Source organism: Leiobunum rupestre, chromosome 1, assembly GCF_980474605.1.
Source record: "Leiobunum rupestre chromosome 1, qqLeiRupe1.1.hap1, whole genome shotgun sequence".
In the NCBI taxonomy this organism is placed as follows: domain Eukaryota; kingdom Metazoa; phylum Arthropoda; class Arachnida; order Opiliones; family Sclerosomatidae; genus Leiobunum; species Leiobunum rupestre.
Genome location: NC_143384.1, coordinates 34647331 through 34673676, shown reverse-complemented (window position 1 = coordinate 34673676; position 26346 = coordinate 34647331). Strand labels below are relative to the sequence as shown.

General features: G+C 37.7%; 1 protein-coding gene across 2 annotated transcripts in view; it reads left to right on the top strand.

Moving 5' to 3' along the window:
* Nucleotides 1–26346, top strand: part of LOC149962198 (glutamate receptor ionotropic, NMDA 2B-like) — a 120712-nt gene that overhangs the window by 80220 nt on the left and 14146 nt on the right. For both annotated transcript variants that reach the window (XM_090179040.1, XM_090179046.1), the window contains exons 3-9: nucleotides 7719–7909; nucleotides 8939–9189; nucleotides 9268–9454; nucleotides 10650–10776; nucleotides 10874–11094; nucleotides 11859–12009; nucleotides 16059–16242. In XM_090179040.1, coding sequence (XP_090035166.1) covers nucleotides 7719–7909; nucleotides 8939–9189; nucleotides 9268–9454; nucleotides 10650–10776; nucleotides 10874–11094; nucleotides 11859–12009; nucleotides 16059–16242 — 1312 coding nt within the window. The remainder of the gene's footprint in view (nucleotides 1–7718; nucleotides 7910–8938; nucleotides 9190–9267; nucleotides 9455–10649; nucleotides 10777–10873; nucleotides 11095–11858; nucleotides 12010–16058; nucleotides 16243–26346) is intronic.

Genomic DNA, 26346 nt, shown 5'->3' with positions numbered 1-26346 from the left:
GAACTTCAAAAGTATATTACACCATAAATTTGTTATAACGCAACAATTTTCACTTTTCAAAGCCATATTGTTTTGGGTCTTGACTCTTGAAAGGTGAAATCTGGCCCGATACGAAAGAACCAGAGACCAGAATTAAAATAAAGAAATTTCCCGTGCACGAGTCATTATTTTAGCGTCGATTTGTTTATTCTGAGCATTTTTTAATACAATTGAAGCAAGTGTCGGCTCGACGTGTACGAGCTTTTTTCGAAATCAAAACAATTAGAACAAAAATGCGAGACAGAAAAGTACCCCTCACATTGAATGGTTCGTTTGTAAATTTTACATTATCTTAAATTTTTAACAATATATTTTATATGGGATATACAATTTAGGTTAAAGTCCACTAAAGGCCTTTTCACACGAGCCAACTTTTTGATCCAACTAGATGAGTCAACTTTGAGTTGAGTAAACTAGTTGGTTCGTGTGAATAAAAGTTCGATGAGTTGATCCGCCAAAAAAGTACGCCAGAAAAAAATGGATCACTGATCCATTTTTGCTGACTCAGCATTTTGATTTGAAAAGTTGGCTCGTGTGAAAAGACCTTAAGTAGAGTATAATTGGTCTAATTATAATACTCTAAAATTGTTTTCTGACGACGTTATCGTTTCGCTATTTTGAAGTTTAGCTTCCTTCGCCATTAACAGATGGCACCACACTCTCCACTAAAGTCGTTTTTTCGTAGAATCGGATAGATTCAGTGCCATCTCTAATAACAAGGGCCTTATCATAATACAGGTGGCAATGACAGAGCAGACAGTTGCTTTAAGAAAAAATATCACCGCGCTGTGATAGAATTCCGGGAAAGATAATATCCGGTCGCTCAGCGGGATGAGAAATTCCAATTTGAATAAACTACTGTCTCTCTTGGCGCGATCTCGCTCAGCCCGCCGTTAGTGAACCAACTATTTGGCCGTTAGAGGATGTAGCGCTTAAAATTCAGCGGCCGATCGACAGGCTAGTTAACAATCACTGACTGAGCGAACTAATCGGCGCTCGCCCTTGAAGAGAAATAAAATAAAATCGCCGGGTGTGAGCTCCCGCTCAATTGATCAACCAAGTGAGAAAATTCTGAACATTCATTTTTGAAATTTTCTCACAATATTTGCCCACCTCTTTTATGACAACGTAAACAACGCCAAGACCAAAATTGGGAAAGACAATAATTACTTCCATGTGTTTGCTTAGTATAAATAATACCAGAAGTCTATAACAATTACTTTTTTGGGGAGAAGTATGAAAGCTCACTCAAAGCGAGTAACAAAGTATCACCGTGATACTATATCACTGATTTGATTTTATGAATTGGATTGTATTATTGGGCTTTGGTTTATTCTTAGCGTACGCTTATGAACATACGTGGGTTTCAATCCTGGCTCTGACAAGACTAAAAATGTCTTTAAAATATTTATTTTTTGTTATTATATCTACGTTTGAGCTTAAATTTAATCGAAAAATTTAATTTTCAGTTTGAACTGGTTAGATTTTTGCTTTCTATACAAAAAAGTTCCCTTAAGCCAAAGCTTACGCTACTACTGCACAGTGGCGTAAGCTACAGATCTTGCCCCCCCCCCCCACCCTCAAAGGGCCCTAGGCAGGAGCGTAGCGAAGGGTTTCGGAGTTCGAAGCTGAAGGCTGGTATCGCCAAGTCACTTGCGATTTGCAAACTATCCAAAAATTTGTTGGGAATAGCTTGCCCCCAAACCCCGCTTAGCTTTCGCCCCTGCCCTCAGGCAAGCGTTCTCCCCTGGAGTATCGTCAAGGTTATCTTCCCCCACAGTAATTATAATTCACGTTTTAAATTTACACTTTTTAGATTTAATGCTTTGGAAAAAAAATAGAAAGAATACTTTACATAAAATATATTTTCCATATGTAATACTGTCTATTTCATATTTGTATTATATAGATTTTCAAGGGAAATACTTTCTAATAAGAGCGTAAAACTGCTTTTCTCGCTTTAAGCGCCGCGAAGTCATCAATCGATACGTGCATTGATTGGGCATCTTTCGCTTCAATATTCAACAGAGCTAATGATGATAATCGTTCTTGGGATATTCTATTTCTGAAATAATTTTTAATGATTTTCAGTTTTTAAAATGAACTCTCGGCTGATGGAGACGCAACCGGAATTGTTCAAAACAAAATTAGTAGGGAGCAAACTTCACTATTAGTGCCATTGGATGAGTTAATTTTGTAGTTGCGGACTAAGGTAACTAGTAGTTGAGATCGACTAATAATTGGTTTTTAAACTGGGTCATACCAAATTAGCAATCGTATAAAAAGAGAACATATACAAATTCAATAAATTGAAAAATACATAAATACATTTAAATGGTGTATTTAAATATTTTCATTATCATATCTGCATATGAAAAATGTGGCCCTTTCATAACCAAGAAAGGCAAAATCACCAAAACAATTCTATTGGTGTAATATCGATGAAATCACTGAAACATTATTCCAGAAAAAATATATAATCTAGTTATAATAGCATTAACGACTAAATTGGTATCGGTTTATTAATAATAATTTCCTTTTAAGTAAAGCTCACGATTTATTAAAAAAAAACCCTTTTAAGAAAATATAATATTTTAACAAGTTAGTCAAAATATTAATGTACTAAATTTCGTATGAATAATCTGGCCTTAGAGACCGTTGATCTCCAATAATGATAAAATAAATTGGCCAAAGCTATAAATAAACTGGTACATTAGCTAGCGTAGCAGAAGAGTGATTTTGAAATATATACCACAAGAGTTCAGTAAGATAACGCGAGACAAAAGATCAAGTCTAGTCAAGAATGAATGCGGGTACCAAGAATATGGAAAGAACGTGTTATAAACCTATCCTCGCATATTTCGTAGGGAAAGTTCATCAGCTTTCATTTTTTTGTGGCACGTTTTCGGGCAGACAATTTCCAGCAGAGGGACGAATACCACGGACTACGTGAGGATGGTGCAAAGGTCTTATGCTACACTCTTATATCCATAGGTACCTGAATGCATTCTTGTTTTGAGTGACAAAGAAATAGGCGAGGGGCTGATCACTCCGCGTAATCGGTGTACAGAGCCGTACCTTTGACTGTTCTAATTGGATTACGCGTAGTCTTTGAAGTCCCTGCCTTTGGCAGTGCTAATCTAAGCGTAATCCGGTGTACAGACTTTCTAAGAGTGGTTAGCCCTTCGGAAATAGGCCTTTCTATAAAATGAAATTGGAATTCTGGTTTTGATGTTACTACGAAAAGCCCTGGACATAATAGTGGATTCGACGAGGCACCCTGTTTTTAAGCATAAACTGAACTGAACTTCTACGTTGTTCGTGACGACTGAGCTGCATAAAAACAAGTTCAGCATAGCTTATTTTATAGAAAGGCCTGTTGCACGAGATTTGAAATAATGTTATTTTGACTCGCCTCAACGATATAATACGTTTTAAACGTACTTCCTCAGAAAGAACTGATTGTCAGCAAGTTATCCCTTCCAAACTCGCAAATAGGCAACCCTCGTGTTTATTTTGTTTTGAGGGTCACTGAGCCGTGGGGGAGTGAAATGAGGAATGAAAATTAAGAAATTACGCAAGGAACAGTATAGAATATAAAAAAAGTAGATGTTATATATAAAATATATTTGTAAACTTTGCAAAAACGTTTTTTATTTAAACTGTGGGTCCTGCTGACCTCTCGATCCCATTGAATGATTTATTTCGAGGTTTCCAGCATTGGTTTTTGAGAGTCAAAATAATAAATGGATAAATAATTGTAGTTCCTACCTGGATATATCACTCTATCATTCCGCGTGCATTTGCTAAGTGTTTGTTACGGGTTCTGTCTTGTAGAAGGCTACGTGTTACGGGAGTTTCGGAAATTCTCCGCGGTGCTGCTCTCGCAAAATCCATTTGCTGGTCAGATTTTTCCAAGTGATATATCCCGGTAGGAACTACTATTATTAATCCAAGAGTCAAGGATCCCCGGATTTTTCCTATTTTCAAGCCTGCTTCCTTTTGTATGAAACACTTGGACAGTGTTGAAAAAGTTTAACTTGTGTAAAACATTTTGAACGAAACTAATTATTGTCACCATTCCAAAAATCACCGTGCCAAAAATGGTCTTTTAGAGATGATGAGTATGATTTTACTCTTCGAGTAAATAAATATTTAAATACCAAACATAACCAAAGTGGCCACCTTTATAAATTACGTTTAATTTTCATAATGCTATGAATATACCATTGCATACTTTGCCAAAAATGAACGCCGAAAGATGGGGTAGCTTAAACGTAAAAAAATTTCAGACGTTTGCCTTTGACAGCACCAGGGCTCGCTGTATCGACCAGACTTCTAACCGCATACAAAATCAAATCCCCGGATGGACATTGAAAATAGCCATAACATCACCCTCGTCTGAAATAGTCTGACATTTCCCACCTGGAAGTAAGACGGGCTAGAAGAAAGCACATGACACAGCCCATAAACGTAGCATCGTCCCTGACCCTCTGCCACTAAATGGGCCAGCCTAACGTGCAGGCCACCACTAAATTAGATAAGCTACCGTTTCCCTGTCAAGAGCAGCAACTTCCCAAAATTCTGAACGCTAGGGCTTGAATTCCCTTTCCATTCATATATCACTTACAATTTTTTCCCAAAATGGTTTTATAGAAATAAAATGCCCAATTTTATGAGCGGCTTATTGCGTTAATTGATTTGACGTCATTTGAGTTTGATATATTTCTTATCGAGTCGTGTATTATTTACAATTTTAGTCTAAACTACTTCAGAGAAATCTAATGGGCAATTTTTATGGGCCCCGATTGTCCAAGTTGATATGGCTGTTGAAGTAAGACACTGGCTTTGTTCGATGGAATAAACTAAGAACGTTGCTGAGAAACCTATTTGTAGAAAAGAAACGTTATTTAGGTGGACGAAAACCCCTTGGATAATTATCAGCGTCGCGGCACTACCAATCAAGCGACGCATCATGGAAATGTTTGTCGAGTGCCGTTTTGCGGCGACCAATTACGTGCCTAAAACGTCGGATTTTTATTTGGAAGCCGCAAAACTCCCTACGATTAATATTTGCAGAGCGGCACTACCATGGTTAGATAGAGTTTACCGACACCAATCAAGCGACGCATACCTATTAAATTTTCATCAAGTGCCGTTGAAGATAAATCGACGTTTCGCTTGAGCCCAATCGGAGCCTAATACGTAGAATGTTCATTTGTGGAGGAAACCACCCATTTGATTCATATTCGCGGTGCGGCACTAGCATGACTAGATAGATGGAACTATTACTAATCGAACGACACATCAATGAAATGTTAAGCGATTGCCGTTTATGAAAAATGGTCGTTTCGTGGTGAACCATTCGGAGCCTTCGAAAATATCATCCAATATCTAGAGAAGATGAGTATAAAAGTTCATTCCCGAGGCAGATTTTGGTTGATGTCGAGTCCATTGTCGTTAATAAGGCGTGAAAAAATTTCAATCGTCACTGCGCGTCAGACATTTTAGGTTATTTAACCATATCTTATCACGACACGAATCCCGTGATTATTGGGAAAATATACGATTTAGAGTTCGATTGGAAGAACTGGTGGATTCAAAAGGAATAATAGTAACACGGCTTAGCTGGACCATGTCTTTTCAAGTGTTAGACGTAAAGCATATAAGTTGTCAAATTCACTTTTATGACAAAATCGATCTGACAAATTTTAAAGGCAGAGGGTAATAACAGGATAAATACAACAGTTGAATATACACATACCGGAAATGTAGCACGATGATGTTGTTCGACCCTCAATCACCTCCTGGTCTTAACGCATCACTGCGATCGCTCTTCCATTGGTCAGCAAGATTTGGATAAATCATCTGATTATTTGGAAAGCTTAGTGGGAAAGTTCGTAGACCCCTTCTTCAAAATCAAGGCCAACAAATCCGGCTACTTCCTAAGTCTATTCGCATCGAAAAAGAAAAGGGTCGTTAAATTCATGGACTTGAGTGAAGAGTTTGATTCGGAAATGGTGGTCGACCTTACATCTACGGCGAAATCAAACCGAGAAACGTTGAGAAATGAGAAAAGGACAAACTTGACTTTAATTCTTCATAAAGCCGTAAATGTGGTGATGGTCGAGACGTAAGGCAACTTGGTTACCTAAACACTGTGCTTGATAATTATTGCAGGCTGTCTCCGCGTACCGTCTGCTGAAAACCAGAATAATTCAAAATCAAACTTTTACTTATATTTTCTTTCATTTTAGTTTCGTAAATGGGGTATTCCCATTGATCAGAATTTTTATAATATTTTTCCAGAATCAGATTATAGCACAATGGGTTTTTTCGGTTGATTCGGAAATAAGTATGTTTGAATGGGCAGAATAAGATTAGGTTATATGTTTGGTTAAGTTAGGCCTATTTTTATAGCTGGTTTCGATCGTTTCCCTAGATCAATATCTAGTTTCAGACAACGGTATTCTTGTTGAAATTTCAAAGCGGCACCATTTGCCTAGAATCCACGGTTAAAAAATCGGTTAAATAAGATTCGGTTGAATGGGATTCGATCGAATGGGCTGTAATCTGGTAAACAACTCTATTTCCTTAAGTAACAGAAATAATGTATTTATTTATACTTAGGCAGAATGTTGAGATGGTCCGCGGGAATCAAGGTCTCAGTTTCCCTCGGCACGAGAAAGGGAACGGACTAGGTTACTGGCGTTTGCTTCAATCGCGTCGGAAGACGTCAGTTTTAGGGAACTAATGAGCAGGCCCGTAGCTAGCGAGGGGACCGGGCCACATAAAACAAATCTGAGTGCCCCCTAAAAAATATCATTGCGCTCCTAGAAAAATTACAAAGTAAATAACCCAAATCAATAAAAAAATATCCTATTGACATATAATATTAAGTTAAGTCCAACTGTCCAAACTATATTATTTACTTTCGTGTACCTTGCTTTAGTATCACTTCCACCATTTGAAGTTGAAAGTTTTAGGTGTAGCAGAAACAATAATATGACACGTAATCAAGTACAAATATTGTTTGGACTATACTAACTAAGGTTAATTTTCCGTAGTGTAGTCTATATGCTATGGTACGGTGTCGTCGTTTATTCAGCTTTACCCAAGTATATTTTAATTTCTGACTAAATTTAATTAAGATAAATTTAAATTTTAGACTTTTAGTTTACATTATCGCTTCGCTCTAATTATTAATCGGTTTGGACAGAAAAAGATCTATAAAACCTTGAAAAACCAAATAACCATTAAATCAATAAAAATTCAATTTATATCAAATCCAATTTTTCGATTTTTTTTTAAGCGATAGTTGAACGGCATTCTTAAAACCCCTCGACGGTCCAAAAACTGAAAGGAAGAGTTCATAAAAGCCAAAATTGGTGTCACTTTGGTCAGTCAATGGCTTGTTAGCGCCACGTGTAAAATGTAAAATGTATTAAAATAATACACGAATATTTAGGCAACGCGAAAATCTACTTTAAACGTCACTTTTTTGATAAATGTTCCTACACATTGTTTCTTCATAATGCTTCTTGTATAACTAATTTAATTGAACTATTCTTACCATGCTTAATATTGGAATTACAGCATCAGGTACTGAATGTTACTATACTAAAATTATTTTATTTCGCGGAGATAATTGATTTGATCAAATATTTTTCAACCAATAGAGAGCGTCCGAATCTCAGATCTTGCAAATGGCACCGTCGGCCCAGCACCAATCGGAGGCCATGTTGAGTATTTTGCGGCGATACGATTGGAAGAAGTTTTCGGTGGTGACCTCCAGCATTGCGGGACATGATAAGTTCATACGTGCCGTCCGAGATCATGTGATTGAAAATCTTTACGATTACAAATACAAGTAAGCTTTTCCATTTTATAATAATAATCAGCTAAACTAATACCAAAGTAGAGTATTTTATCCGCCGTGACATATACTTTTCGGCGCGCCGCCGCCACCGATAAATTTTTGAGTTTTTCTATGTAAGTTTAATTTTGTTCTTTCAAAAACATTTTTGAACTATTTTCCAAATTTTCAAAAGGGGGATAAGTTTTTACCCCTTCACTTCATCGCCACCGAAAAAAATCAACGCTGCCGAGGAATTTTAAAAAATCGGGTGATTTTCGAAAAACGCCGGCGCCTACCCAAATCATCTAGCGACTTTTATTGCCTTTAAATCAGGTGGCCGAGTTCCATGCGTAGGAGGGTGGTGGCAAGACCTTCATGCGTTGTTTGCATTGAAGATCAACAAATTCCGCGTTTTGCCGTTAGAAGGGCTGTTGTTTGTAGGTTCGTCTATTCCTTATGCAAAATTCGGACGCCGTTACACCTAGCTAAGTGGGAAACGTTAAGTTCAAAGAAGATTCTGGGAATATTGACATAAAATGACTTAAGCCTATGATGGTACCTTGGGTAATAGAAACGTGACCATACGTCCCGTTTTGAACGAGACTGTCCCTTTCTTCGGTACTCCGTCCCAGTGTCCCCTGGGAAAGCTTCGGGTCGCCGAATGGTCCCGTTTTCAGTTAAGAGTCTCCGATAGCATCGAACTTTCACGCGTTTAAGTGAAGTAATGAGTGGCGCTTGCTTGACGGAGTGCACGGGTGGCCCGGTAGGCAACGTCACCGAACCCGCCACCCACGCGTCCCGCCACCGTCTACTTCATTGACACACCGTCTGACGTGATTTGCGATTGTTTTTCATCGCAATTCGTTCCTGATTTTTGCGTATTGTGGTGTGTTTAGGTTAGGAAGTGGTAACCCGTAGTGTTTTGAGAAGTGTTTGAACAATATCCCGTTTTGAGTGAAAATAAAAATGGCCACGTTAGGTAATAGCTTAGCTGACTATTATTATTAACGCCAACCGAACTGATACATTATCTGAATGAAGGTTCGACATCCTGGATATCGTTATCGTGAAGACGAAATCGCTGGAAATGGTTTACGAAGAGCTGAAGGAATTGTCCTTCAGTGAAGCCCGCATCATTCTGTTGTACTGCACCCGCGAAGAGGCCTCCTGGATCATGGCAGCGGCGGAGCGTCATGGGCTAACGGGCAAGAATTACGTCTGGATCGTCACCCAGACCGTCGTACAGGACATAGGCGACCAAGCGGCCAGTACATTGCCACCTGGAATGCTAGGTACGTATCCCTCACCCCGTGCAGGTACTTGGTGAGGTGCCGCTTTGGATTATAGGCGCTGTCTATTGGTTTTTCAAGGTGTTTACTTCAACACGACCATCGAGAAGTTGATAGAACAGATAGAGGACAATATACTGGTCTTCGGGCATGGCTTGGAGCTCTTCGTCAAGGACAAGAAGAATCTGAACATGACGTTGGCGCCTAATTTAACTTGCACGGACAATAACGGGGACCCAAGGTGGAATAAAGGAGAGATTCTGGCGAGGTGAGTTCTATTAGTTTTTGATTCCCATATCGATTATTCTAAGTAATAACAGAAAATAATACTGTGTGAACTTTTGAAATAGAACCAAACAAAAATTTAAGATGCAAGGTAATGCTAAATCGTATATTGTACAAGCGAACTAACTCGGCTAACACAATTAAAGACTAAACCGCACGAAAAGTATTAAGCCCCGATTATCGGTCTTGACAAATAAAACTAGGCATAAAAGAACTTGAAATAACCAAAGAGTTTCAGGTTTAAAAGAAATAGATTTTGCACGAAATAGCCGATAATATAGAATACAATACAATCGAAATTAGGAGCTTAGGAATGGTACGAACGGGTTAACACCGAGGGGCTCACCACTTCCTGAGAATCTGTACATGGATTACAGGCGTATGCAATTGCGTACAGCCTTTGATAATTCTAAATGAATAATCAGTTTCGTAATCACTTAAGTACAGTCCAAGCTACAGAAGGGCTCCAAGCGATTATTTTTTTTAAATTACGGGAATTATGGGAACTCAACACAGAGTATATAGGAATTTATAGGTAAAAATCTCTTGAAAAAGTAGGATTATATAGGAACATCTTTCCCATAAATATCCTTTAAACAAAAGTCAAATACTTTAAAACTTTAATTTCTTTCTATCACATTTAATATTGATTGAATATTTACTTAAAACGTGTTGCAAAGTTGGGAAAATATGTTTCGGTTTTTAAAAAAAAAGATATAAGAATGCCATAATGCTGCTTATAGCAGACAGGGAAATTACTGCTAACCCCAGTTCTAGAGGTAATATACGTAATAATTATCAAGTAAGAGCCCCGCTAGGTTTTTTAAAAGATTTCCAGTTAAGGTGTTTAGTACATTTCCCAAATTCCCATAAGCATTTCAGCAGCTATCTAATGAAAATTTCTAAAATTATAGGGATTTGTAGTTACAATTTTGGAAAAATAGGAATACATCGGTACATTTTGAAAATATAGGAATTTCTTGGACTGATTAGCCCCTCGGTTCAAACTGAGCGCATAAGCAAAATATCAGAACTGAGATCAAAATCAACCATCAAATCGAAGCGCTTACACACTAACAAACAACTCAATCGTACAAACTATAATCAAATAATTAAATAGAATAAGACCAGTATGAAAGTCGAAACTAAATTCAGATCTTAATTTCGTTGGCAACCAGGTACCTGAGGAACGTGAGCATTAGCAAAAAGCCGGGACGGCCTCGAATCGAGTTCAAAGCGGACGGCACGCTGAAGTACGTCGAGCTGGAGATTGTGAACTTGAACAACTACGGCATCTGGACTAAGGTGACGAGCACGAGTTTCTCTTCTTTAGCTTGGGGAGGGTCCCTTGTCGCGGGCAGAGAGTGGTCCAATGCTAATGGAGAAACCCTTTGACGGCCAGATAGGTACTTGGACGGACAAAGGACTAGAGATCACAGACATCGTCTGGCCCGGGGACTCGCCGCACCCGCCCCTGGGAGTGCCGGAGAAATTCAACCTCAAGGTGACCTTCATGGAGGAGCCGCCTTACATCAGCATGGTGCCGCCCGACAACGAAACCGGAGATTGCAAGTCCAGCCACGCCACTCCGTGCCGTGTCGCCACTGAGAGCGAAATTGCGAAGTAAGTTGTACACGGTATCTTCCATTGTTTAGGGTATAGTAGAGAAAAAAGGTTATTTCCAATAAGGTTGCGCTGGCAGGGATTATTTTCAATTCAGTTCCGAAGGTAGGGAACATTTCAGATTTTGAACAAGTGCCTGTTGTTTTGATCAAAGCGAAAATGGTCGTATTGGCACTGAACTAACTATAAACTTGTGAGGTTTGCCTTGTGTAAACTATATTTATCGGGTTAAACTAGAATACAATAAATTGGTCGAATTGGGAAAAGGAATAGAAAAATGTACTAAATGGTCGTAGATTTATATAAAAACTATAGATTGTTTGGCAAAGAAAAATTAACTTGATTAGTTGGCATAGAACAATTTAAAATTTTAATTAATATCGTTGGCATATGTCAAACTAAATGTAGCTTAGTACCAATTATAAATTGATCGTGTTCGCTTGTAATCAACTAAATTGGTTGCGTTATTAAATCAAATACAATGGTCACATTGACCAAAACTATAGCTAAGGTGTTCGCGTTGAAATAGAGCAAATTAGGAAATGATGATGTTGGTATAGAGCAAACTACAAATTGGTGATGTTGGTTTAGAACAAACTATAAATTGCTGATGTTGGTATAGAGTAAACTACAAATTGCTGATGTTGGTATAGAGCAAACTACAAATTGGTGATGTTGTTATAGACCAAACTGCAAATTCGTAGTTTTGTCTTCGACCAAGTATAGATCAGTCGTTAACAAACACCATAAATATTTTTGCATAGTTTGAACCTGTCGGAAGCCAGACGTAACCCTAAATATTTCATGTGCTGTTCCGGATTTTGTATCGACCTCCTGCACAAACTGGCCGGCGATTTAAAGTTCACATACGATCTGTACCGAGTGGAAGATGGCATATGGGGAGTACTCGATGAAGTAAGTACTACCCTACATCAAATACTATCGATAGCACCCTATTTAATATTTGGCCAACTGATACGAGCAACCAATGCCCCATCAAACACTTCCCGAAAAATATAAGAGCCGGGGAAAATCTAAGGACAACCGAATAGCAACTCAAACAAAATGAATTGCAACGCTAATACTGTTTGAAAGCTTTGTCCAAAATCCCTCTTTTTCTGTTGAAAATAAAGCCTTTGTAGTGGATAAATCCAATGAAACACATCCCCCGCAAAGGCACAGGCGAAAAATTCTTTTGAAAAACATAAGGCGGTGAGAGAGAGAGAGAAACCTTCAAGTGAACGGCTAATCAAATCGGCTACCGTGAGATGTCATCTCGCTTCTACAGTTACTCGCGAGGGAAGGTTTTTAAGCTACGCCGAAAATCTTTTTGAACCAACGTTTAAGAGAAAGCCGTGAACAGGCCCATTGTTTTTTCCCTTTAAATTGGATTGTAGAAAAAGCTTCGCCGATCAAAATTTATGATATTTTACGATTGTCTGATTCCGAAGAAATGAATTGATGGTTAATGGAATTGTTTAAAGCTTATAGAACTTCTAGCGAGAAAGTGACAGTCAGGAAATGAGAATATGGGCGGATTTTTCTAAGCCGATTTGTCTAGAGTGTTACTATTTCTGTCAGTCCACGGAGTCAAAATTAGGCTTAGATTGTTTTGAATGATATGCTTAAGAAAATTTAACGTCGGAATATACTTTAAGGTACTTTATAATGATCTGAAATCTAATTTACGATGTAATAGCGGGGTCTACTGCAATGTAATTTTTAATGTTTGCAGCCACTGGCGAAATCTCGAGTTAAATTATATAACTATATCCATTAGGAACTTAATTAAGGTTTAGTTCAGCACAGAGTCCCCTAGTGTCTAAATACACCAAAGGCAAAATATACTACAAATAAGAACGATAATATGCTACCTAGGAGGAACAAACACAGCACCCCATACAAGGAGAGCGCAGATTTCCTTTAAACACGCTAACGCAGTGTTGTGTACAACTTTATTGGACGAGCCTTTACGCGGAACGTTTTATAGAAAGGGAGGAGAAAATTTTCCGAATTTTCCCCAATGAAAACTTTACACAAGAAAATACACGACTTTTGAATTTTGACGGTTTGCGCTCTCTTTGAGTGGGTGTGGAGTTTGTGGCTCCTAGATGCTATACAGTTCGGTTTTAAGTCGGTCAAAGTTAGGTGATAGTGTCAGGGTCGAAAAAGGGTTCGGTAAGAAAATTAGTATTCAGACAAAATTAGGCCTCATACTTATGGGTAATATGTTACTTTTGATTCAGTTCTCCTATCCATATACAGCTGTCGCCAGGTGTAAATGACCCCGACAACAAAACGTCTTCTCATAGAAAGATCCATTACTCCAGATCCTTTATTCCTCCAAGCTTACATTTCCTAGACAGTTGAAAGTTTGAAACACAGTTCCCATCCTCTATTCACATCCACGAAATAAACCGACGAAAAATGAGTCGCGAAATCATAAATCTTTCCAATTTTATCTTGCCTCCAAAGTCGAAAAGAGCCGAGAAACTTTCTTTTTAGCGTCGTCTGCTCGCGATCCGGTTGACGCATTAACAAACCGCCTCGCTTCGGATAGCGAGTCAATGAGCTAGAAATTTAAATATTTCTTTTTTCGGTACATTCTTTTATAATCCCTCGCAACTCTCTCCGAACACGGTTTACAATTTTCCAAATGATTAATAACAAACTTTTCATGCCATTAAAAAGTTCCTTTCCGAGCTTCACAGTAGACTAAAAATACCCCTTTCAGAAAAACGAAGCGAAACGAAAAAAGGGAGTCTATCTCGGACAAGTATAGCTCCTCCTAGCTACGGCAGCTAAGAATAAGCGCAGGACATAAGCGTATTTTCCGCGGGGCTTTTTCGGTGGGGAACTTTTAAACTTTTGCAAATAAATTTGAAAAATGCACTTTTCAGCGGGATAGAAAATGACTATTGGACAGGAATACAGTTAAAGGAGAGTTTCTTTTGAGTTGGCTTTCGATTTAAACAACCCTTAAAAGTCCCGAAAAAAACGTTTCCCGATGAAAAGAAAAATATATATTTTTTTTGTCACACCTTTTGAAATCCCCCGGTTTGACTTTTGCCAAATCCGGATTCTAAGGATCAACAATAGATGGCGGTAGAGTTTGCCCAAATCCATAGCTCGCAAAAAATGGGAAGAAAATCTCATCTCAAGTGAAGGTGCCAATAAATTTCGTTGGAATCTGAGGATAAAGAACATTTCCGATTCCAATGGAATTACCAAACCAATATTTTCGATAAGTTTCTTTTGATATATTTTTAACATAATATGTTCAGTACCAGGTGGGCAAACTATACTTTTAGAAGCGAGGAACAAGAATTGGTGATAGGGAGTTCCAGACGCCATCTATAGGAGAAACGTTTTAACTAATAAACTTGTTTTAGATCAGACATCATGTATAAGCTACCTGTGTGCAAAAATATAACATCGCAAAGTTAGGTTTAAAAAATTGATTTTAAAGTCAATTAAATGCACTATGTGTAAAGTTAACTCGGATTTAGTTGAGTCTACAATACAACTATTACAAGACCGAGCGAGTCTTTATTAATCGATCCAATTTTAATCTGAGATATGTCTAACAGCTGTTGCGAAAGATTTAAGCAAAGTTATAATGTTAGATTTATGAACTATATTAAAGGTTGATTCTTAACTTTAAATAGTCTGCTGAATGGAAAGTCATTTTTGGAATTATGAAATTTCTTTATCCAAATAACACACTTCATTAGTGACGCTACTAGTAGCAAGATTTGAAACTATCTCCTGCATTGAGGAATCATTTCACTATTTCTAGCGAAAATTTAACCAATCTCTTCCCCTGAAGAGTCATTTCTCTATCACTTGTTCGAATTGAACCAATCTCCTCCATTGAAGAGCCAATTCACTATTACTAGGGCAAATTGAACCTATCTCTTTCATTGCACTATTACTAGTGCGTATTAAAGCTACTTCCTTCATTGAGAACCATTTCCCTATTACTAGTGAAAATTTAAGCTATCTCCTTCATTGAATAGTTATTTCACTATTTCTATTGCGAATTATAGATATTTCCTCCTTTGATGAGTCATTTCATTAATAATAGAGAATATTGAAGCTATTTCGTTCATTGAAAAGTCATTTCACTAGATATTTTCGAGCAACAGTAATGTTGGCGTCAATAGATTTATATTTCAACAGTCAGGATTTATTTGAGTCTACGATACAACTATTGAGTCATCTATATAGAGAGTCAGCAGCTTGAAACCCTGCGACGTCACCAATGTTAAACGTCTATTGAGAAAAAACGCGAGTTTTCATGACAACCGCTACCGAAGCTACGGCTGTGACGTCACTAACTTTTAAAAACGCATCAACTGCTAGCACTCTATTTTGGATGCAGAAACGATCCTACATTTTGACCTAAAGCAATCTATGAAAAACTTCATCTATTTTCAGCAAACCAAAATATTTACAGGTGTTCATCTACACATTACGTTTTGGAGAAATATCGCGTTAGCTATCACGTCAGTAGCAAACACTTACACATAAAAAAATATTTAAAGGTTAGTTGCAAAGCCAAATCTCGATTTTCCACAAATATAAGTTGTCACATTTCCAACACAAACTTTGTTAAATTTCACAAACCACACATTGATTTGAAACAAAGATAATTTATCCTTCGTAGCATCCCGTAAAATATCATTCCATAACGAAACTTTAGAAACACCAGCAAGTATTACATTTTTTTAAAAATCTTTCCAAGCTAGTTGCTCTTTATGGGAGATTTGAACTCGACGTTAGCAGTTTTGAAAGTGAAAGCTGTAATGGACAGGAAAACTGTAATGTCCAAACGATAAGAGAGTGTACCGTTATTTTAAAACCCTATAATCCCTTATACCTGATCTTTTAAAAGGAAGCGTACCACTTTGAGCAGTCCGGAAGCTATAATATTTCTGGTGTTTTTTCTTCCTTCTTGGCAGAATGGCACCTGGAACGGTCTAGTATCGGAAATACTAAACCACAGGGCGGATATGGTAGTTACTTCCTTTAAGATGAATTCCGATCGACAGACGGCGTTAGACTTTACGGTTCCCTTCTTAGAGACGGGAATTGCCATTCTAGTCGCCAAACGGACGGGTATAATTTCGCCAAAAGCGTTTCTGGGTAAGTGTCGCCATCTTTTATTAAAGGTATTTCCTTTACCTGATCTATTTAAAGTTTTAAAATGTTACTATGTTTGGCAGATAATGTATTTATTTTATGTTGAGACTATTTTTAGCATTGTTCCAAATCCACCTCTAAGAGTAAGCTCCTTCCTCTTAAACCCAGCATTTCATTGGCTGACCAAAAGGTTGGGGCGGCTCTATCATTGCCACCTGTGTTACGAAAAGGCCCCTGTTATTAGAGATGACAATGAATCTACCCGATTCTTCGAAAAACGCGACTTTACTGGAGAGCATGGTGCCATCTATTTATGTCAAAGGAAGCTAAAATTTAAAATAGCCAAATGATAACGTCGTCAGAGTGCGATTGTAGAGTATTATAGTTATACAACTTTTACACTTTTAGTGGGCTTTAACCTAAATTATATATCCCATGAAAAAATATTGTTTATAATTGCTTTGATTTATGCTATTGACCAAATTACAAACGAGCCAATCAACACGAGGGGTACCTTTAAATACCGCCTTTTTGATTTCAACGCTAGCGACATCTATTGAAAAAAGAGCTACTTCACGTCGAGCCGCCACTTGCTTTAAGCTTACGCCTTCCTACTAGACAATAATATTTTTTACAAAGATACACTATTTCAAAGGGAATATAACCTCTAGTATTTCTTTTGCTTCACAAAGCCTCGGCCTTTTGATATTTTGGGCGCTGCTTAGTGAGTTTGTTGCGAAGCTAATCCATAAAATTGCTCGGCTGATGGTTTTCCTCAACGCACCAACTCGTGCCGAGGGAAAACTAGACCTTGCTTTCTCAACATAGCGATTCTCCCTTGAAGTATAAATTAATTAATTTTTAAAATGGTGGACAGATAGGTTGTTTTTCTGTCTGGGGAAACCGAGGGACTCGGGGAAAACCCCTTAAAGCAGTGGGGAGAGAACATGCAAACTCAACGCGGAAGGAGTAGTTCCAAGTTTTCAACGAGTGCCACAAGCTGTGATCGAACCCGGCTCCTCTCGCTGCGAGGCGAAAGTGCTAACCAGTCCGCTTTTAAATAATTCAATTTAAAGAAAGTAAACCAGGATTTAGTTGAATCTGCGATACGAACTCGTTGGGGAATTAACCTTAAGACTGAGTAGGCTTAAAGGGAATATAACCTCAGGTATTTGGGGTGGAACACCAACGTTTGCAGCTCTGGCCGCTCTTGCCTTTGGCTTTAAAAAATTTTGGCGCCACTGTAGAGGGAAACTTGAAAAATTGAAGGGTTCTTCCATAAAGATTTCCTTGCAGGTTATATTCCCTTTAAGTTTAAGAGGCCAAAGAAGCGAGAAAAAGCCTAAAAAGGGACTAAGGTCAAGTGGCCCCTACAAAAGCTCAGCATACCCTAGGGACACGGTTGGAGACTAATTGTAAAAAATAAATGAACCAAATTAGCGGAGGTTTAAAGTATTAAATGTTTAATTTTGCATAAACCAAAAGCAATGTCTAATGGAACATATTAGTCATTTGTTGCTCTACTAACCATTAATTATCGAAACATCACCGGAAACGCACCGATTTATATTAAATTTAACAAATTAAATTGAAAATTTTAGAGCTTGGTTTGCAAAACTACGCAGATTTTGCATTCCTATTTTTCCTATTTAAGCCATATCGGTTCATTTTCACCCATTTGGTTCAAATTGATCAAAATGTGATCAATTTTGATTTTCTTCGTCAATTTTTAACAATTTTTTTATAATTTTGGTATTTTAAAATTTTTTCAATTTTTTAAAATTTTGCACAAGGGGGACCCTTGGAATCGGTCTAAATCCCATATTATTTTTAATGGGAAAATTTTAATTATATGTTGTCAAAAACATTTTTCGTTGCCATGGCAAAACCGTTGCCCATTGAATAAATCCCCTTTAGGATTTTTCAAGTTACATGAAGGTCTACCAATCCCCCGAGTTTGAACAAAATCGGTGTGTAACACCTCGGGTCGTCTCCTTGTTAGTCTAGGGCTGTGGGAGTACTCGAACCTCATCGATTACTCGGCATTTATTAAGGTCGAATACTCAAACTCGACCTCGAATAAGTAATTTTAAAATAATCGTCGATTATCGAGTACCAAAAAATTGCATAGTCGGGTACCCGATTACTCGAATAAGCTGTTCTAAGTTTTTGCAACTTTTGGAGGTGGCAATAATAAACGGTACCTACAAGACGTACAAACAACAAATGCTTTGAATTAACTTGTGGATGGATCATGGTGTTTCTTCAAACAATATTATTAAGTTTTGGTTTCGAGTGTCATTTCATGAATTCGGATGTTGGCCAGCGTTAGAACTCAGGAGTCTTAACTTCCTGACAGTCGGTTCATTAATAATTTAAAAAAAAATTACTTTGTATTGTTATTTTACTATTAATAAGGCTAGTATACTAGTCTTTTATATCCCAATAGTCACTATAATGTTACTTAAGTTGTCGAAACTGTTGTTCATTTAAATTAAAGGAATAGTTTTTTCAACATTGAAAGTTAGTTTATACTCATTTTTAATTTAATTTCCAATTTCCTAATTACTCGAATAACACCAGCTCGTAATACCAAAGGCACCAACTTAGGCCCAAGTCATCTAGCCTTTTAAACAGGTGGCCGGATTACAATGCGTAGGAGGGGGGTGGCAAGCCCTTCATGCCACGCGAGCCAACAGCTCCCTTCACTAACTATTACCGTTAACCTCTACAAGTTTTAAGGAAACCGAAAAATTCGGGTAAAAACCTCTTTAACCAGTGGGGAGAGCACTTGCAAACTGTATGCAGAAGGAGTGATTCCGAATTTTCACCCAGCGCCACCAGTTGCAATCGAACCCGGCTCTTCTTATTGCGAGGCGAAAGCGCTAACCACTCCGCCAACCCACTTACACTCGATAACCCGACTCGTTAAAAATATTACTCGAGGTTTTTTCTGAATTCCTTGACTCGAATATGAGAAAAATTCACCTTAATCAAGTACTAGATTACTCGACTCGATGAAAAAAAAAATTCTTACCACAACTCGCACAGCCCTACAGAACACATGAAAAAGAAGAAAATGATTGGACGATACTACAGTAATGGTAAAAAGTCCTAAGCACCGTAGTCAACGCTTACTAGGTCATTGTCGTGTATTTGGCCTTACCAAAAAAGAAAAGAATGCCATCCTAACGAATTAGAGGCCAACACCGGCGTTGATCGGCGCGCCGGCTTTTATTTTAATTTTCGTCGAAAAATATATTTTGCGGCACGCTGCTAGGCCGCCGCCGCCGATCTTTTCTCGGTGCGCTGCTATTATTTATGATCGAAGTTGGCCAACGACGAGTAGAATTTTTCTAACGAGCTGTTCCATTTTCCAAATGAGTTCATAGATTTAAAAATTTAATTATCCAACTTTATTTGTAAGGTATGGAAACAGAAGCACTGGTAACTTGCCGGGAGTAGTGGCTCACTCCTGTAATCCCAGGCGTCCGGGAGTCAGAGTTTGTGGATGGCCGTGTGAGGACGACCACCAATTCCCCAACGGGTAGTCGGAATACTTCCGCCACCCCTGTCCCCACGTATCCCCCCGTTGGCGTGGCCGTTACACATATCTCGCCCTGATTAATCAGATGGTGTCTTCGCCGGGCTCGCGGTCTTCTCAGACTCAATCAGCCCTTTCTTCTTTGAATAATAAAAAAAAGCACTTGTAACTTATTTTAGAATAAAGCATGCACACGTTATTTACTAGTCCTTTTGTTAATTGTATTTCAATTTTTATACTTTTCAACTAATTCTTAATGCTTACGCCGGCAAAAGCCGCCGCCGTTAGTGCTCGGCAGTCGATTAATTTTTATCCATGAATAAAATAAGCTCTGCTATATTTAAATAATATTTATTTAAATAACCAATAGTTGAATACAAATTGTAAAATGTTTAAATAATCGAAAGTGAATTAGCCTATTATTTAAATAAAACAAACAATTATTTAAATAAATACCATTTTTATTCAAATAAATACTTGGTTGCGAAAAAACATAATTAAATAAGTTAAAATGATATTCTTTTTGCCAACGTTTTTTAAATAAATCGGACAATTTGTGGATAATGAATAAACAATTCCGAACACTAGCCGCCGTTGATTAAATTACCCTAAAGTCACCACCGCTCTAAAAATAGGTCAGACTCTATAACGAATATCAGGAATCCATAACGCTACTTGGAATGAATAACGGCTTCGATTCCCCGCCGTTGTGGCGGAACATAGTAGGCGGAGCTTATAAGTCTTTGTTTGTCACTGAATTTGACGTCATTTAAGGCAGTATAAGCGTTTTAGCCCCTCCCACAATGTTCCGCCACAAAATACCACATAGGATATGGGGAGATACTCATTCCAAGTAGCGTTATGGATTCCTGCGAATATCAGTTCTAAAGCTCGTGCGAATTGGAACCGTTTTCTAAAAGTGTTAGTCGATAACGGATTAAAAAATGCCAATCAGTTGAGTAAAATATTTCGGTGGCGCAAACGTCAGCCATTTTCGGTGTGGAGAAACAGCACTGCCAGGCTAACAAAATACGCAGCCAGCTAAACAATAGCAGTGTTGTCAGATTCAGATTATTTTGTTTGAAATACACAGAAAACGACCAACTTTCGTTTTCCCCCCAAAATGTGAAGAAAGTCAATTAATATTTTGCGGCGTTATATGATTGTAGCCAGTTTTAAAAGCAATGTTGAAGGTGGGGTGTCGAAGTGGTTTATACTTTCACCTCGTAACAAGATCCGCTGGGTTCGATTCCAGCTTGTGGCCCTGGGTGAGAACTGCGTTGAGTTTACAAATTTAGAGGGGTTTTCCGCCGAGTTTTTTGGGGTTTCACCTTTCCATAAAAACTTGTAGAAGTTATCGGTAATGGTGACTGTAGGGAGCAATTTAAACCGACCACCTAATTTAAAGGCAATAAAAGTCGGTAGCTTACTTGTGCCTAAGATGGTGATGATTATAATTATAAAACTTCAATAACCTTTAATTGACGTTTATTTCACAATTTCACCGGAAATGTACCGATTAATACCACATTTCTGGTTTATCATCCAAGTATTGTTCACAAATTGTATTGAAAATCGCAGAATCTCATCTGTAAAATTGCGACAGTTATCGTTGTACGGAGATTTGAGGCCAATACATTTTTGATCTGTGTAGCAAGTCTCGCTTAAAGCGTTAAGATTAATATAAAAATATCTTTTGAGATATATTTCACGAGATATTAATATTGAAAATGACGGCTAATGTCATTTACATTACTATTCAAATATTTTTATTAAACCGATAAGTTTTAAGGGCCTAAATGGGAAATGTAATTTCTCGTGATCCTATTCTAATATCTATTTAGCAAAAATTTACGAAACCCAATTTTCCCTCTAGAGGCCAGTTTCTCACAAATGTTTTTTTAATCCTTTTGAAAAGTAGGTGTAAAGGAGTAAATCAGATTTTTTCGTCTACTAGCCAGAATTTATCTGCCAAAAAGGCTTCAGACAGCCATTTTGAAAAAACCTTTTATTTAAATAAACACTTTCGTGGTTGAATCTACGATAGACTAAAAATACTTTTCGAAAATAAGATTTCACATCACTAACACGAAGATTTTCAAAGCCTACTTTTTCAGTATAGAAACCATGGTAGATTAATGCAACCAGATAAATAAAGATTTTTAATTTTTTCATTTTTTTATATTAACGCTATTTTTCGCTTAATTTCAGTAAATCACTAAATTAGGCCTTTGCAGATTTTTGCAATTAAAGTTCCTGCTTAAAATAATAAAAATATTAAATTAATAGTATAAAAACATCTATAAAATATTCAAATTTAGTATTGAAAAAGCTGAACCCATTCTGTTATCATGGAGGACGAAAACTTTGTAACTGAACTATCGCCATCTATCGAAACGTAGTTAAATTACTATATAGCAACGCCATCCGTTGGCAGGCAGCCCAACTACAGTGATGTTCCCCCCCCTTCCTTCGTGATATGCCGAAAATTAGACCATAGTCATTCTCCTCAAGTTTAAATAATTAAATTTCTAGAAGTATAAAATTCTAGTTAATTATAATGATTGATTCGAAAGAAACTAAACTGAATTAATATATTTAAGTAGTGTTGTAACTCGGAAAATTTGACCGATGCCTTTTTTCCGAAATATTTTCCGTATTTTTTCGAAAATAATAAAAAAGTTCTCATGATTAGCCAGATTGAGTCATTTTTTCGAATCTAAAAGTAAAACTAAACCTCTAGACTAGATTAATCTGATTAAAAATGTAACACTATTAATGTTTTGTATTATGTTTACTGTTATTAGACATTTTATATCGATGGAAATGTTTCCGCATTTTATTTTTCCGTAAAATTAACAACAATGATCGAGAGGCCTTTGCTCTTTCATCTTAAAAGTTTTCGAAAATTGTGTTTGGACGTTTATCCGGTAACTACTCCGAATGTATACGTCCAATAACGCAATAAATTTTTGGCATTCTCCAGACATAAACGTAGACACGGTCCCAATGGACAGGAATCCATACTTCTACTTGGGATGCTTATCCTGCCGTATCACGTATGGTAAGATAACTCTGACGGCTTTGGCCCCGTCTACGAGATAAAAAATCCCCTCTGCGCGCGCTCCCCCTCCACGTTGTTTTTTGTTAAGTTAACATAGTGACGTCCAAAAAACCGTCAGCCACATCGAGACGAAAATCTGCCGCGATAAGCATTCCAAGTAGAGGTATTGATTCCTGCCATGGACTAATGAATGCTGGAATGTTTCGTTGGCAAATAATTAAAAAATCTTCTTCCCATCTCTCTATCGGGGAAAATAGGCATAACAGCGACTGCGCAAGTGCGAAGGTATCACACGGAGCATCCATGTTTAAAAAACAACAAACGCTAATCTTGTTTTTTTTTAAACATGGTCGCCACTTACGAGTCCTTCGCACATGCGCAGAGTGAGTTACGCATTTTTAGTCCGGAGACTAAAACTAAAACTATCGATGACGTCTGCAACCTAGCTGAAATCAAACGTAATTAAATTGCAATCCCAATCTACCACATCCAAATATGTATGTGTTATTAATGGGTTAATTTGCATATCTTAATCCTAATTAGTAGCGATCAAACACCCATTTTAGTGGAGAAATAATACCTGTAAATTATGCTTCTGTTTAGACTCATAATTGCGTTTTCATAGACGCGAATCCCAATATTATAAGTGCCCTCCTCCCCAAGCCAAGGCCGAAGCCGAGGCTTATTGATTTTAAATTAACGGCTCGCTTTAGTTTACGGTGTTCCAAATTAGGCCTTGGTCAAAAATCGAATTGTCACAAACCTCGCTCGCTAAGCCTTACAGCGTTTGCACCAAACTTGTAATCCCATGTAAGTTTAATATCTTTAATGCATCGCCTAGATCGCGTCCCCCTTCCCCTTTACGATATTCTAGCGGCCAATTAACCTACCAAGGCTTAACATTTACGCGTCGGATGACCCCACGAAACCTTCGGTCGTCTTATATATATGCAAATTAGCCGCGTGACTAGGATCGAGTTTACCTCGCTAGCCCCGATTCGAGGAAATAGCAAAGATTGAATTTGAAGTTTGTTGTGATAAATATTTGAGTTTAATTTTGGTGACTCGTGCTAGATAGCGGTGAAAGTATCAAATCTATAACGCTTGGAGGGGAGTTCATAAGCGTCTTAGCAACTTTATGAAACAGAGCCTTTGCAACGGTTTCGAATCGTGGTTGCTATAACTTCCCGTGTTTCGACCCGCAAAGACCCTTTCATTTAAAGCCCCCTGGGAAAAGAGTCTTCTTTGAGGCACAGGAAGGGGCCTTTTGTGGGGTCAAAACTCGGGAATTGGAGGAGATGGTAGCCCCCATTTGAAAGCGACGCCAAAGATCTATAATTTCGTAATTTAACATTCAATCTATTCATCTAAGTAAATTCTAAGATTTCAAATTGCACAATTCAAATAAAGCGCTTAAGGGCCACAAAATCGTTTTAACTTGGAGGATGGAGCACCATAATCACGTGTTTTGGGAAGTGGAATCAATGCTATAACTGACGAGGAGAGTACCCGAGGTGTTTAAAGCAAGACAGTGTCGGCTCAACGTGAAGTATCTCTTTTTTCAACAGATGTCGCTAGCGTCGAAATCAAAACAAGATGCTTACGCTACATTTTGACCCAAAATGCGGGACATAAAAGTACCCCTCGCGTTGATTAGCTCGTTTTTTAAATTTGACGATAACTTAAATTATAGTAATTTTTAACAATATTTTAAATGGGATGTATAATTTAGGTTAATAATCGTTGTCTAACTATAACACTCTAGAATGGTTCTCTGACGACCTTATTGTTTCGCTTTTTTGAATTTTAGCTTCCTTTGCCATTAATAGATGGCACCACGCTCTCCAACAACGTCGTTTCTTTCGAAGAAACGGATAGATTCATTGCCATCTCTAACAACAAGGACCTTATCATAATACAGGTGGCAATAATAGAGCCGACTGTTGCTTTAATACCGATTTTCTTCTAAGTCGGGCGTAATGTAGAGGTATGAAATTTCCCAAAAGGAGACGTTGCACTACCCATTCGATTTGCCATGGCAACCGAAAATGTTTTTGACCGATTAATACAAAAATAAGATTTTTTCCTTATTTTACCCAAAGGTTGTTACAATTTTACCTAAAATTGTTCCAATTGAGCCAAACTTGATGAAATTTACCTAAATATAGTCCAAATTACCCATTTCGTGATTTTCAAATTTTTAAAAACAATTCTTGAAACCGAGCAAATTCCATCATGGATAGTAGATTTTAGAGGATCGGTAAAAAGCCTGGTTGTTAGCCCCCGTAAACCAATCACACTAAGGGAGTCGGCCAAGGTTATTTGAAAAAAAAAGAAGTATCGCTAAGAGTGGACGATACTGTTCGAAAAAGGAAAAAAGATAAACACGAAGTAGGCCTACATTTTTATGCCAAAAGGTATTTTTTCACGTTTTTATAGATTTAATATGATATACTAAATATCAGTTGATAGTTTTTATTGAATTAAAAAACCAAAATTAAAAATTACTAAAATATAAAGCGCAAAAAATTACGTAACAATATCAACCGCATTAGATTGCGATTTTGAAATTTTAAGATCACGTGGTACAAACGACCTTGCAAGACTCCCTCTCGAGCTGATTGATACGCGGGGACAAATAAAATGCACTGTGGAAGGGTATCGAAAACCTGTCCTCTTAATTTACTGTCCATGACTCCATGCATTTTAAAGGATATTTTTTGTTTTAAGTGGTAAAAATCATTTTCCGTTGCCATGGCAAATCGAATGGGTAGTGCAACGTCTCCTTTTACATTACGCCCGACTTTGAACAAAATCGGCAATAAACACCTCGGGTACTCTCCTTGTGAGTGACGTGGCGGAAAAGTCTAAGAAGGAGCTACTAGAAATTCGGCCCGAATTCTCAGGACTTTTAATAACGTAACGCCGTATCTTTGGCTATGGCCGCCATGCTGGTAATTTTTTTTTCAATTGGAAAAAGCATGGGTGACGTATTATATACGCCATGTTGCCAAGTCCTTATTATTATTTCTAATGTCTCACCCTGTATTTAATTCATGAGATTAAATGTAATAGTAAGTGTAGGGAGCTGTTGGTTCGCGTGGCATGAAGGTCTCGCCACCACCCTCCTACGCATCGTAACCCGGTCATTTGAATTAATGGCTTTAAAAGTCGCTTGATGACTTATTTAAAATTTAAGTCGAGGTTTTGAGAAAACTCCCAGTGTACATGGATCAATGGTAGATCATTAAGCCTCTTTTGGCCACATGCATTACGAAGGTATTTTAGTCTATTTAGCATATCTTAAGGTAATTGGGTAACACAGGGTACACGACGACTTGATTGTCTGCTTGGACGAAACTATTGAAATCAATTTTATGTAGTGTTGTAAGTCGGAAAATTTCTGGCTCGGAAAATTTTCCGGAAAATTGCCGAGGCCTTTTTTCCGGAAAATTTTCCGGATTTTTCCGAAAAATATTAAAAACGTTTTCATTCCATG